The sequence below is a fragment of the Dryobates pubescens genome, chromosome 15 (assembly GCF_014839835.1).
Source record: "Dryobates pubescens isolate bDryPub1 chromosome 15, bDryPub1.pri, whole genome shotgun sequence".
In the NCBI taxonomy this organism is placed as follows: Eukaryota; Metazoa; Chordata; class Aves; order Piciformes; family Picidae; genus Dryobates; species Dryobates pubescens.
In genome coordinates this window covers 642,359-656,813 of record NC_071626.1, presented here as the reverse complement: position 1 = coordinate 656,813, position 14,455 = coordinate 642,359, and the positions used below count along the sequence as shown (strand labels likewise).

The following is a 14,455-nucleotide window of genomic DNA, read 5'->3' as shown; positions in this document are numbered from 1 at the left end:
GGCTGCAGCTTTCCTTTCTTGCTCCTTGTATGCATAATGTGGTTGTCCTGCGTGATTTTCACAGCCTGCCCTCCGGAAACGCGCTGGTACAAGGCAGGAGGGGACCGAGAGAGCTGCGGGCTGCAAGGGGGGTGGCAGCCCCCAGCATCTGCTGCCTAGCATTCGGGTCAACAAGCAAAACCAGCTGGTGCCAGCACAAAATGGAAGAGGGCAGACTGAGACTGCAGATGAGGAAGAGATTAACAGTGAGGGAGGGGAGACTCTGGCACAGGCTGCCCAGGAAGGCTGTGGCTGCCCCCTGCCTGGGGGTGTTCATGGCCAGGCTGGATGAGGCCCTGAGCAGCCTGGGCTGGTGGGAGGGGTCCCTGCCCATGGCAGGGGGTTGGAGCTGGGTGAACTTTAAGGATCCTTCCAACCCAACCCATTCTGTGACCTTATCTGAAAACCATACTGGGTTTTACAGGTCATCCAGAAATATCCTTTTGGAAGCTGTGGCTCTTGGACAAAAAGTATGGCCACAAAGATTACTCATTGTAGTAGCAGCTCTTCCACAGACAGGAGAAGTGCCCCCTGGCAGAGAGATGTTGTGGCAACAGATGGGAACCTTGAGATTTCAGATGCTGATGGTGATCAAAACCAACATTGGTGCTTCCCAACACCGCACAGGGGGAGTCAAGCCCTGCTGACATTCAAAGCATCTTCTTACAGCAGTTCTGCACTTGAAGGAGCCTCCTAGAGTATTTTTATGCTACAAGCAGCTCCCAACAGCACAGAGCTGAGGCTTACTGCTCCTCTCCAAACCCTGCAGAGTTGAAGCCTTAGCCACACAGCTCTGCATGGATTGTACCCGTGTTGAGCTCAGGTATTCTCCTGAGCACAAGCAAACAGACTCTTGAGAAGCAGCTGAGGAATTCAGCATTTCCCTTGAAAGCCAACACTGTGTGAACTGGCAGAGCAGCAAAGCAAACGAGCTGGAGGCCTCTACACTGAGTGAGGGCAGCAGTGGAACAGCTTGGAACAGCTCTCTTTGAGCCTGTGATCTGAAGCTGGCAGCACAGCCACAATCTAGACGTATCCTGGAGAACAACAAAAGACCAAAGCGACCCAGAACCTGTTCCAAAGCCAAATGCTGAGCTCTGTTGTGAGTGTGCAGGGGGTGCACAGCTGCCTTGGGAAAGCTGTAGGTTGGAAAGCCCACAATGGGTAAGTGAAGCTTCCTTTCTCCCTCCCCAGCTCCACTACTACAGGTCTGCCTAGCTCCACCTCCTCACTCCAGCATCTGGCATTATGGAGGGTTTCTCACACTTTAGCTTCAACTTTTCCCCCTGCCCTCTCTCCTCATTACATCAGCTCTGGGCAGCCTGAGCTCCAGACACTTTCTTGCTCGGTGACCCTCCGGGTCACGAAGGCGACGACCGGGCAGCGCCGACAAGGAACTGCGAGGCGCTGGAGGGGCGCTGGCTGCCGGGGGGGAGGGCTGCGAACTAAAGAGAAGGGAGTTACAGAACAGATGGCCTCATTCATATGGAAATGCTCTGGTTTACATCCTCCGTGCAGGCTAGCGACACACGGGTTAACTACCAGCTGCATCTGATGGGCTTTCCTGACCCCAGGGCATTGCTCAACACTGGAATGATAGAGGGAATCACAAGGGCCCAGGCTCCAGCCAGGCACTCCGGCGAGCTTCGTGCAGAATGGATCCTGGTGTTGTGGTAGCATCCTCCTCTCCCCCAGGGCAGATGCACACACACCACACTGTGCGCTCGGCCGCGGCAGGGAAGGAGAATTGAGACCCAAAGGGCAGCAGCTTTGCCTGCGGGGCAATCACCAGCCCAGGCTTCCCCTGGCCAGAGCACCCGGGGGGGAGCAGGCAGTCAGGTTTAAGCGGCAGCAGATAAGCCAGGAATGCCATTTGCAGTGCAGAACGTTTACTTGACTTCTAGAGAGAGCATGCAGAGAGCCTGCAGGATGTTTTCCAGCTACAGACTGGGGCTTTCTCGACCAGCTTGATCCAAAGTCCATCAGCCTGAGGAGGCTTTGGATCATGCCATGAAAGGCTCTATCATTAAAACATCCAACCCAAACTTTGTTTCATCAGCCCCACAGGGGAGGAAGCCCTGCAGAGAGGAAACAGGGCAGAAAGATAAGGCTGGGCCTTCAAATGATGCAAGGCAGGCTGCTGAGCAGCCGAAGGGCTACACTCCAGCCTGGGTTGCTTCCCCTCTGTGATTATCGAGCCTTCCCCGCAGAAGCAGTACAATGCATTTGCCATTTTGTCACCAGATCCCAGCTTATTTTTAACCTGGCAGTGGGTGTGAAGTGATTGTCATGCCAAGCTCATCTGGAGATGCAGCCAGGAGCTGGAGGCCCAGAGCACTTGCCCGGGGAGCAGGGGAGGCCAAACTCCCGCAGCAGGGCTGCAGCTCAGAGTGCTCACACCTGGCCTCCTGGGAAAGCAACAGTTCCATCTCCAGCACAGAGCACAGGACAGCTCTGCTGCAGCTACCAAGCATAGAAGATGCCAGCTTTGAAAGCAGAAGTTTCACTCCAAAGGCTGGAAGGCATCCAGAGAAGGACAGCTTTGGGTGCAAGCAAGCGAATGGCTTCAGAGCAGATCTGCACCAGAGCCAATTCCTTCTAGAACTGCTCACTGCTAACCAAAACCAGAGTGGCTGTGGCCAGTGACACAGCCGTTGCCCTGATGGCTGCAGGTAGCTGCAGATGCAGATTACTAACCTCTCCACATCTCACACTGCCAGCTGCTGAAGAGCACTGCTTCCATCCGGCTGTTCAAAGCCAAGCACCTGAGATGTCCTGGAAATGACTCAGCCTGAGGCGCTCCAGCGACCCAGCAGCAGCCCTTTACAGGGACTGATTCCAAAGGAGCCTTGCCACCTGAACTCCTTAAACAAACCCCAAACTTGCTTATTTCACTGGAATAAACCATTGGCAAGTCCAGGCAAAGCTTTCCCATGCACAGGACAGAAAACTAAGGATTTTTGCTAGTTCTACTGAATCATCCCAGCTCCTTAGCAAGATCATCTCTCCCTTCAGAAGCAGGGGAGGCTGCTCTACACTTCCTGAAGTGCTGGTCTACAGATTCTAGCTCTATACCATCTTATGGTCCAGTAATAATCACCCTGCTGAGGGCACCTTTTATTGCCCAGGCAATCAGCTGTCTTTCTGATCAACATCTAATGTGCTTCTCCTCTTGCCTAGCTGCTGTGATTTTTCCAGAGCAGTTCACCACTTGTATTTTTCAGACACTTAATGATGCTTTGTGGAGGGGAATCTCCTGGTATGCATTCCCTGCCTGGAGTCTAGTTGAGAGGTGTCCCTGGGCATGGAGGGGAGGTTGGAGGAGATGAGCTCTGAGCTCCCTTCCACGCTGAGCCATCCTAGGATCCATGGCAGCTCTCTGCTTACTGCTTGATAAAAGCCATTCCCACCTTGAAGGTGTTCAGGGTGGTACAGATTTTATTTGCTCCCCCTGGAGCTGTGCTGCTCCTAAACAATACCTGGGGAGGACACCACCATCCCTGCTTGTTTCCTCCCACTCCCCCTTAAACAAGCAAAGGGCCACAATCTCTGCAAGGATTCTGATCCCATTGTGAATCATCTGCCAGCAGCCCACGCACTTCCCCTCCTGACTCACACTCCCTCTCGGCTCTTTCCACGGCAGGATTCCCAGAGCACAGCTAAGCAACCTGCTCTCTCTCAGCCTAAGGAGCAAAGGGACAAGTTCAGCTGTAAAGCAAAACAGGCATGGAGCAGTGGGACCCTTGGCCAGCTGCTGCCTGGGTGAAGTGCACCTCCTAGCAGCTGAAGGAAGATCATTTTCAAACCCAAGCCCCTTGCAAGTGTGACTGGAGGAGAAGGAACAACCTGCTCTAAACGTGGTCATGGATTTCACCCCAAGCCTTCAGCCAGTATTCATCTTGGATCACTCCTCCTAGAACATACCTTTGGCAAAGCACAAAAAGAAGCCATAATCCCTTCCTCTGAGGTACAACTCCCAGCTAAATACACCTGCAGACAGCTCACACAGCACTTTCATTCCAGGGAAACGTGTGCTTGTGCTTGGACTCCTTCCAAGGAACACAGTCACACATCCTACGGGCAGGAGGAGGGAAGGGGAGCACAGTCCACCCTCTGGGGACCAGCCAGGCTGCTGTATGTGACACACAGCTGCTAGGAACGGCCACAGGCTGCCCAGGGAGGTGGTGGAGTCCCCATCCCCATGTTTGGATGAGGTGCTGAGGGATGTGGTCTGAGAGTCGTGTACAGGGAGATGTTAGGTTATGGTTGGACTTGATCTTAAGGTCTGCTCCAGGCAGGCAGCTCTGTGATGCTGTGCATGCAGCTCCAGAAGCTGTCATCCCTACCTGATTCACAGCACAACCAGATTGTGACTGCTGCCCACCAGCTGTTGAGCTCTGGCTGAGAGGAAGTGCAGACCCTGCCAGTTTTCAAACACTTGAGGCTGCTTCTGCCAAGCAGTTCCACGACCTTGCTCTCAGGTAGTAAAATCATCTCTGGGTCTCCAGCAGTATCAGCTGGTTCATTTCCCCCAGCCACCAATCCTGGGAGTGTGGCAGGTGCCCAGAATGTTATTGCAAGGAAGAGGCTGGGCAGCAGAGCAGGATTTCCTTCCAAACCAAAGCTATTTCATTAGCCTGCTCACCGCGAAGCTGCAGCTGCAGTTCCTCATCCAGTGCCTCAATCAGCAGTGCCAAAGCACTGCCCACAGGCTACACATTTACTGACACATCCAGACAGGTCCAATGCTGAGGATGAAGAAGAGGAGCTGGAGGTTGAGAGAACTTTTGACAGGGCAGTTTTCAGCCAGGATCAGAGGTCAGGATTTCCTTTGCTCCAAACCCCACAGCTGTTTCATTCCACACTCTGCACATCAGCTCCCTTTCCAAACCCACTGTGAATGCTGTGCTGCTCTTTTCTTGGTCACAACATGTGCAAACCCTACATTGGTACAGATGCATTAAACTCTACCACCTTGCAGCTGCCTTCTGAAAATGAAAACAAGAAACTAGGATCTCTCACCCTGTGGCTCTGGAAGGGCACACAACAGACAAGAGGAAAGACGTTCGACCTCTTGCCTGCCTTCTCCAGTGAGAAGCTGATCTTGTGGCTGCAGGAAAGGCGGAGGTGCCTCCTGACACCCTCCTACTTACTCTCAGAGTCCTAACAAGGACAGAACAGGGATCTAAGTCAGAAGTGCTGATGGAAAGGATCAGGCAAAAGCCCTCAGGCCTAAGCTTTTCTTTGCTCACACAGCACAGAGTTAGGCTCTAAGCCCTGCAGTGGAAGAAGCCATCCCCCAGAGCAAGCTCCGCTGCTGCAACAGAAGCCTCACTGCTCATACCACAGCAGCAAGGGGGGAGTGAGAGCCCAAGGGATGGCAGAACAGAGTGGTGGGGGCTGGCAAAACCACAACTGGGAACACAAGTGGACAAAAGCAAAGCCAGCAGAAAGGCCAGGGCAGCTCCCCCTTAGCAGGCTCCTCTCACTCCTGCCAAGCAAATCATCCCCAAAGAGTTGGGAAGTGCAAAGGGCACGGATCCTGCCTTACTCCTCCTCCAGGAAAACCAGCTGCTTTGGGGGCACAAAGCAGTTCAGCCAAGCTTGCTGCCCCTGCTTACCTGCTGCATCCACTTCAGAGCTCTTCCCCCCCCCCTTCTCTTTTCAGCAAGTGCCCTTAGGTTAGAAGCAGCACTCTCCACATCCCCTCAAGCCTTTGGTACCCTCTGCAGGCCGTGCATGACCCACCCCCCAGAGATGCACACAGATGAGGTGGTTGGATTTAAGCTGCTTTGCTGTCAGGATTTCCTAGTGGCCTTCTACTGGCATCTTGTCCTCTCAAGGAGCATCACAGCAGTTACAGAACTACAGAGAGCTCAAGACTCCATTTGATCCCCCTGCTCAAGCAGCCCACTCAGCACAGATGCTTGAGAGTGAGTGTGCAAGGCCAGCTGAGTGCCTTATCTCAGTTATGACCAAGCTTAGCTCCCACTGCAGAAGTGTCCCCAAGTGCTGAGCTTTTTGCAGACAGCTCTTGTGTGCTGTCTCCCACAGGAGCACTCAGGCAGCTGCACTTACCAAGTGAGATGGTTGGCACCCTGGGGGCCTGGGAGAGCTGCTCCACCTGGCCTGACTCAGTCATCAGAGAAGGAAAAAATGCTACCAAAAATCCAGTGCTGCTTGTAGCCACTTTGCAGTCACATTCCCACCTTCTCACCTGCTTCAGACTCCACTTCAAATGCTCTAAGCAGTAACAATTAACAGCCTTCTTCTCTCAACAGCACTGCCATTCCCTGCCTGTACTAAGAGCCATGAGCTGCATGGCAAGAGACTGAGGAGAACACTGTTAAAGTCAGATCACTGCCAAAGGAATTAGTCACTAAATGTTGAGTATTTTATTACTCAAAGAGTAATTTATTACTCACAGGCTGCCCAGGGAGGTGGTGGAGTCTCCATGCCCAGAGAGGTCCAAGGAACCTGTGGCCATGGCACTGGGGGCCATGGTGGGGTTGGGCTGCTGGTTGGACTGGGTGATCTTAGAGAGCTTTTCCAACCCAAACAATTCCATGGTTCCACGATTTACTCTTTGGAATACAACTAAGAGGTGGTTCAGAAGGTGTAATGGAGCTTCTCCTCACCAGTCAGATCTTTACTATGGGCAAAAGAGCACAGCCTGACACAGAAGTTATGCCAAAGTGGTTCGGTGCAATGGAAGGCAAAAGAGAAAGCAGCAAGTGGTGTGGGGAGGTTTGTGCTTCCTGAAAGAGCTCTGTCATCACAGGGCTGGCTCCAGTCATCCCTGAGAGCCTTTGTTTCCTCTTCCAGAGAATTTGCTTCTCCAGAGGGCAGGGCAGAGCAATGCATCTGCCACACTGCTCTGCTGAGACCTCACCTGGAGTACTGTGTGCAGCTCTGGAGCCCTCAGCACAGGAAGGACCTGGACCTGATGGAGAGGGTCCAGAGGAGGCCATTGGAATGCTCAGGGGCTTGGAGCAGCTCTGTGCTATGGGGACAGGCTGAGGGAGCTGGGGGTGTTCAGCCTGGAGAAGAGAAGGCTCCAGGGAGACCTCAGAGCAACTTTGTAAGTACTGAAGGGGCTACAAATAGGATGGAGATTGTTTGCAAAGGCCTGCAGTGACAGGACCAGGGGCAATGGCTCTAAGCTGGAGAAGAGCAGATTTAGATTGGATGTGAGGAATAAGGTGGTGGAGCCCTGGCACAGGTTGCCCAGGGAGGTGGTTGAGGCTCCTTCCCTGGAGACATTCAAGGTGTGGCTCAATGAGGCCCTGGGCAACCTGATCTAGTTGGGGATGTCCCTGCTGACTGCAGGGGTTGGACTGGGTGAGCTCTGGAGGTGCCTTCCAGCCCAGCCCATTCTATGATCTGCTTGCACCATCACCACTTCCACTGCCCAAGGAGAGCACAAACCACTCAGCTGCACTCAGCAGCATGGCACAAGCACACCTCACTTACAGCTGGGGAGAAAACACACAGGGGAGAGCTAGAGAGAGCTAAAGCCTTCACCCCAGCAGAGCATGTTCCACAGATGAGTGCTCTGCACAAGCCCAGAGCCAGCCCCTGCTGCAGAGGTGCTACAGCCACAGCTGCTCCTGGAAAGCAAAGCATCTGCCAAAGCACTGAGGCCTGCAAAAAGAGGCACCCAGCACTCTGGCAGCATAATTAAGGCTAATTAGTTCAATTACCCAAAGAATGTGTGAATTGCTAAAGGTGGGTTACTCCTGCCTCCCCTCCTTCCCCATCCCCCCAGCACTTCAAGTTCCTCTAAGCAGAGATTGCATTTCAGTTGCTGGGGCACAGGCTGGCTTCATCAACCTGATGCTGATTGACAGAAATTAATTTACCTTCCACTGGCAACATTAATCAGTGAAGGAACCACCACAACAGGAAGCCATCACATCAGATCTGAAACTCTGCTGCATAGATAACTTCAGTGTCTTCAATACATCAACAGAGCAGGGGGGAAGTCACATTACAACCAATCCTAAGCACAGAACTGGCCCAGCTTAAGCAAAGAGAAGGAGAAAGGTCACCTTGGCACGGGGGGGTGGGGTACTTACAATGTGTAAGAGCTTGAGCACATCCACAAACCTATCAGGAGAAGGCAAGAAGAGAAAGCAAAGAGTTACATTTGAGTTGCCCAAGTCAAAAAGCAGCTGAGAGGCTGCTCAGTTCAGCACCCACACTTACACTTTCTCTGAGCTCATGATCTCCTTGGCAATGTGGTAAACCTTTGTCTTCTTTCCAGCTGCCTTACCCTGCAAATAGAATGATCTGTTAGACTCAGCACCTGCTGAGAGTCCAGAGTCACTGCTCCACAGCTCTCTCTCTTGGTCTGTACTGCTTTGAAAGCTGCTGGCTTGTCAGGAGCTGTGAGACAAGCAGCTCTCTCCCCTCCAACCTGAGCCCCTCTCTGCTTTAGGCAAGCTGATGCTGGTGGCACTGTACAGAGGAACCTTTGGGGCACAAACCCTGTGGGCAAGACTGGTCTGGAGTTTTCCTTCTCCTTGGAAGGTACAACCAAGCCTCAAGGGCTGCAGGCCCTGGGGCCAGTGACAGTCCTAGGTTACACATTACATCTATCTATTTCCATACACTCATAGGTTATGCACAGCATGGTCAATACACTAACAGGCTACACAGCTGCAGGGCTGTGTCACCAGGCTCAAGAGCTGCAATCTGTATCACAGTCACAGCTCATACTGAAAATGTGAACAGCCAATAGAATTTTGCCAGTTGAATTCAGAATCACAGAGCTGGCAGGGCTGGCAGAGACCCCAAGGCTCAGCCAGTCCCAACCCCCTGCCATGGGCAGGGACACCTCACACCACAGCAGGTTGCTCACAGCCACCTCCAGCCTGGCTGCAGACACCTCCAGGCAGGAGGCTTCCACCACCTCCCTGGGCAGCCTGTGCCAGGCTCTCACCACCCTCCTGGGGAAGAGCTTCTTCCTCACATCCAACCTGCATCTCCCCACTTCTGGCTTGCTCCATTAATTGACAATTTAATTGACAGCACCAACTCCCCAGATGAACATTAATTTCTGCCTGCCTGTTCAGCATCACCTCCATGCAGAAGCCAGAGTTCACCTCACCTGCTACACAGACAGCTGCACACAGCTGCCATTTGGCTTCTAACGTTGAGCTTAATCCAAACTACCCCCCATGGATCTACCCAGTGAGGGTCAGGCAGGCTCAGGCAGGGCCCTGCAGCTCTCCAGAGAGCACAGCTGGCAGGCTCCTGAGAAAACTGACTTCCCAAGGAACCCAATTATGCAGAGCAAGGTAGCTGCCACCACTGGAGGTGTCACAGTTGCAGATGAGATGAAAATTAGTACTTTGAGAGGATGATGCTACAGCTAACCCATGCCAAAATGAAACATCACAGCCTGCTTTCAAGCCCACCTGGAAGACTTTCCACATGCCAGCTGTCACTGGAAAAGGTCTCATTTTGCATTTGCTCAGCCCAAGATGCTTTGGGCCTAGGTGTCTGTGTGAGGAGGAGCCTGCAGGGGCAGAACTGGAGGGCACAAACCAGGCCTGGCACGGGGAAGGAACCCTGTCACACCTCCAGCAGATGAAAAGCATCCAAACAGCCAGATGCTGGTGGGCAGCACATACAAGTTCCATGTGAACAAGAGGAAGAATTCTTTCCCTGTGAGGGTGACAGAGCCCTGGAGCAGGCTGCCCAGGGGGGCTGTGGAGCCTCCCTCTCTGGAGCTAACCAAGACCTGCCTGGATGTGTTCCTGTGTGATCTGCCCTGAGTGATCCTGCTCTGGCAGGGACAGGATGAGCTTTTGAGGTCCCTTCCAGCCCCTGACATTCTGTGACTGTGAAACCCAAGCCCAGCTGCTGACTGCTGCAGAGAATGGGCTGCTGCCCCCTCCCCTGCAGCTGCTGCCCCCTCCCCTGCAGCTGCTCTCCCTGCCAGGGCGCTGGGTGCTAATGCCCAGCCACCAGCCAGGCGTGCTGCGGGCAGCAGCCAAGGGGCAGATGTACTCAGCAAGCACTGAACTGCTGCAGGAAAGCTGCCCAAGCAGCTCTGGGAGGGTGATGCCTCCCTGTAAGGCACTGCTGAGGAAGGGTGAGGGCATTGCTAGAGGCAGGCAAGGTAAGTTTGCTTCATGCAGGTGCAGTCCCGCTTAGCTCCACAGAACAAGGGTTTGCCTCTCTCCTCTCAGAAGCTTTGGTTAAGTGACATTCAGGTCTGACACCACCGTGATCAGGCCTTCTCTTCCAGCACTGAAAGTCTCACTGCTCTTTGTTCTAGTCAAAAATACTCATCCCTTTAAGGAAAGGAAGCAAACAGAGCTCCTATCAAAGGAAACAGCTGCCAGGAGTGCTGCTGAGCAGAGTCCTCAGGACGTGGGCAGGCTGGGGCCAGGACGCAACGCAACAGAGTTGGTGTCCTCAAGGAGAGGCATAGGACCTCCTGAACCTCACTTCATTCTGAGCAGCTAGTGCTGTCTTCCTGCTTCTCCTTTGAAGGAGAATAAGATTAAAAGAGGGGATATCCTTGCAAGCTGGCACTCACAGAAGGTAGCAGAAGGTTAGACTAAGCCCCAAGTCAAGCATGGCTTGCACTGCTGCCGGGGCCACGGAGCCGTCTCTGCACCCCCAAACAGCTCTCTCCCATGCACTCTGATGGTGTCTCCTCACCACCAGAGGAGTGAATTGTGTCACCTAGATGCTTCAGGAGAGGTTGAGCCCTTGGTGTTCCCTGCCATTGGAAGGGAAGAATGAGGAACTGGTGCAGACATCTGCTGCCCGCGTGGCAGGCCAGCACGCAGGGCCTGCGGTGCAGGAGGCTTGTCTGCACTGCAGCCCTGACTGCGACACAGCTCTGCTGTGTGGCCAAGGCCCCAAATGAGTCCCTCCAGCCAAATCTGCAGGCCCCAAGAGATCCTTCACAAGGAACTCCTCAGACCTTGCAAACTTCCCCTGCCCCCCTCCCTGGGCTTCCCCAAGGCTGCCCAGGAAAAGGCTGGCTTCGGCTGCTCAGTGCAAGGGAGTGGGGGATTTTTGCCTTCCCCTCTCAGTTGCTCTCAGGCCAAGGTACAGATACTGAAACTAAGTCCTAGGAAAAAAACCCCACTCAGCAACCAGGATGATGACAAGGACTGGATGAAGTCATACTGACTGAAAGCCTTTTGGTTGGAGATCTGCCACCAGGGTACAACCCACAAGAGAGGGCAAGAGTGAGGAAGAGCTTGAGAAGACAGAGGTCACCCAATACCTGTTTGTCATCTGGGGGGTCAGGCTCCCCTTTGCTGGAGTCAGAATTTGTGTCATCATCTTCATCAGAACTGTTCATGATGTCCTCTTCATCTGACTGAAGGTCTCCCATCACCACACCAGGATGATCATGGTGTTCTTCTAGGCACCTACAATTAAACTGGAGTCAATGAACAGAACCCCAGAAAGGCCTGGGTTGGAGGGGACCTCCACAGCTCATCCAGTCCAACCCCCTGCACTCAGCAGGGGCATCCTGCACCAGAGCAGCCTGCTCAGAGCCCTCTCCAGCCTCACCTTGAATATCTCCAGGGCTGGAGCCTCAACCACCTCCCTGGGCAACCTGCTGCAGTGTTCCAGCAGCCTCCTGCTGCAGAACTTGTTCCTCACATCCAACCTCAATCTGCTCTGCTCTCATCTCAAACCATTGCCTCTGGGCCTGTCCCTGCAGGCCCTTGGGAACAGTCCCTCTGCAGCCTTCTTGTGGCCCCTGCAGGGACTGGCAGGCTGCTGTTAGGTCTCCCTGGAGCCTTCTCTTCTCCAGGCTGAACACCCCCAGTCCCCACAGCAGAGGAGCTCCAGCCCTCTGACCATCTTCATGGCCTCCTCTGGACCCTCTCCACCAGGTCCATGTCCTTCCTGTGGTGATGGCCCCAGAGCTGGATGCAACTCAGCACACTCTATGCAAGTAGCCTTCTGGTTTAGTCCACAGCAAATGGTTTAGCTGGCATCAGAGGCAGTGAAAGCAGCAGTGGGCAGTCTGAAGATGACAATGAGAGCTCCTACAGAGAGCTCCTGGCTGTGCCATGCTTTGCCTGTGCTGCTCTTGCTCCCTGACAGCACCCAAAAGGCACAGTGCCTCCTGTCCAGCAGGGTCTGCCTGCCAGCAAAGCTTGGTGAATCCACTCCCTGACTGCTGTGTGCCAGGAGGATGAGCAAAGAGCAGAGCTGCCCTGCTTGCCTCTGTCCCACTGCACAGGGACTTGCTCCAGCCTGGGGCTCTCTGAGCTTCCAGGGGCATGGATACACAGAGGGATGTTCTTCAATGCATGCAGCAACCAACTGCACCAGGGCTGGCAGTTTCATAACCATTCCACCCAGGAACTCTTCTCAAAAACAAGCAAGCAGGATCTGTTGTGATTAAAACCTCCCAGCCCCCAGGGACAGACCTCTCACAGCTGCCAGAGCTACCCTTGCTGTGCTGCTGGGCAATGACCACAGAGCTCTCCTCCCATGAGCCTCAGCTGGCTGTGCAGCACAGAGGCTGCCCAAGGCAGGCATGCAGGCTCCTTCCTCCAGCTGGGCTTGACAACTGCAGGAGCCTCCAGAAATGCACTGCCAGGAGGAGATTAAACTGGGGGTAGGGAAAGGCAAAGAAGAAAACAGAGACTGAACAGGGCCTGAAGTTTTGCTGGAGCCACACAAACACAGCAAATCCCTGGGCTCTCACTTTTTAATCCTTAAAATATGGATAAGTCGATAATCCATTAATAAATGGATAATTAGCTCATAATTATTGCCCCTTATTAAGCAGGTAATTGCACTCACACTGGAGCTGTGGCTAAAGAGCCACAACCTGTGTTCAAGGCCTGCAGAAAGCTGCTGGGATGCCACAGGCTTATAGGAGGTGAACCAAAAGCCATCATCCACCCTGCCAACAGCAAGCAAGTCCTGGAGCCCTGCTCCTCAGGCTGCTGCAGCCTGCAGAGCTCTCACTGTGCTGATCAACACCCAGCATCTGCCAGGGCCACACACTTCTCCACTGGGAGGTGGTGGAGTCCCCATCCCTGGAGCTGCTCAAGAAGTGTGTGGCCATGGTGGTGGAGGGTTGCTGGCTGGACTGGACCACCTCAGAGAGCTTTTCCAACCCCAGCAGTGCTGTGATTCTGTACAGCTGCCCTCTGCCTTCCGGCACAAGCAGAGGTTATGATCTTCTCTAACACTGGGGCACAGGGGAGCAGGGATGGATGGAGGGCAGCTCTTCAGGCTGGGCACTTCCAGCTGTGACAGCTGCCAGAGAGAACCTCCCAGCCTGGCTCCCATGGCTCAGAGCTGCCCGTGGCCTGAAGAGCAGAGCAGGCAGCACCAGCTGTGTGGGGATGCTCTGGCAGCATCCTCAGCAGCAAGATGTTGACTGTTCAATGCTCAAAAACGTCAACAGGCCAAAGCCAAACAAAACAACCCACAAATGCTGATCAAAAATAGAAAATGCTTAGACCAGTTGGCCTGCAGCCAGCTCTGGGTCAGCCCTGGAGACGTAGAAAGGATTAAAATAGCTTCCTCCTGTGCAGGCAGCGCAGGAAGGGCTCAGGAAACACCCAGGCAGCTACTGTATCCCACAGCTGAATGGGGGGGGAGGAAGGAGAGTGCAAGCTCATCACTGACTTCAAACGGGACCCTGAGCCAAGGCTGCAACCACGGGGGGGCAGAGAGACACAAGTCTGGGGCAGCTTGGAAGTGATCAACAGAGCAGGAAGAGAGCGGCCACGGAGCTGGAGTGCAGCAGAGGTGGCTCCCGTGGAGCCTCCGGGAGCTCCAGCACGGCAGCACAGCAGCTCTGCTCAGGAGCAGCCCCAGCAGCAGGCTGGAAGCCTTCTGCACTTCCATGGAGCTGCTGGAGCAGGGCCAGAGGCCACAAAGATGAGCAGAGGGCTGCAGGACCTCTGCTATGGGCACAGGCTGGCAGAGTTGGTGTTGCTCAGCCTGGAGAAGAGAAGGCTCTGGGGAGACCTCAGAGCAGCCTGGCAGCACCTGAAGGGCTCCAGGAGAGCTGGGGAGGGACTTGTGACAAGGGCTGGGAGTGCCAGGACGAGGGACAATGGCTTGGAGCTGGAGGAGTGCAGCTTTCTCAGGCACCTGGCCCTCCTTGCACCTCCCCCTGTGCAAACAGACAGCAGCTTCCTAGCTGCTGTTCACTCTCTGTACTTCTGCCTCTGCAGCCATCTGTGTCAGTGTCTGTGCAGCTCTCTGCAAGCTCTCTCCGGACAGAGTGAATCCCCTGCAGCCTTTCTGTGAGTCTGGAGGTGGTAGCAAACCCCAAACCAAGCAGCATCTTTCCTACCACCTTCTCAGTTCCCCTTTTGCCCAGCACCAGGCAGGCAGCAGTGGTTATTTTTAAGCAGCTCTTCTGAGAGGTGCTGTGGGGCTGCTGTGAACTGCCTCTCCC

General features: G+C 54.1%; 1 protein-coding gene across 1 annotated transcript in view; it reads right to left on the bottom strand.

Annotated features, from left to right (window-relative positions):
* The window catches only part of FGD6 (FYVE, RhoGEF and PH domain containing 6), a 60,560-nt gene that overhangs the window by 20,524 nt on the left and 25,581 nt on the right, over positions 1-14,455 (bottom strand). The window contains exons 3-5 of the mRNA XM_054167762.1: positions 11,294-11,441; positions 8,248-8,315; positions 8,118-8,148 (exon numbers count right to left, since the gene is read on the bottom strand). Of these exons, the coding sequence (XP_054023737.1) occupies positions 8,118-8,148; positions 8,248-8,315; positions 11,294-11,441 (247 nt within the window). The remainder of the gene's footprint in view (positions 1-8,117; positions 8,149-8,247; positions 8,316-11,293; positions 11,442-14,455) is intronic.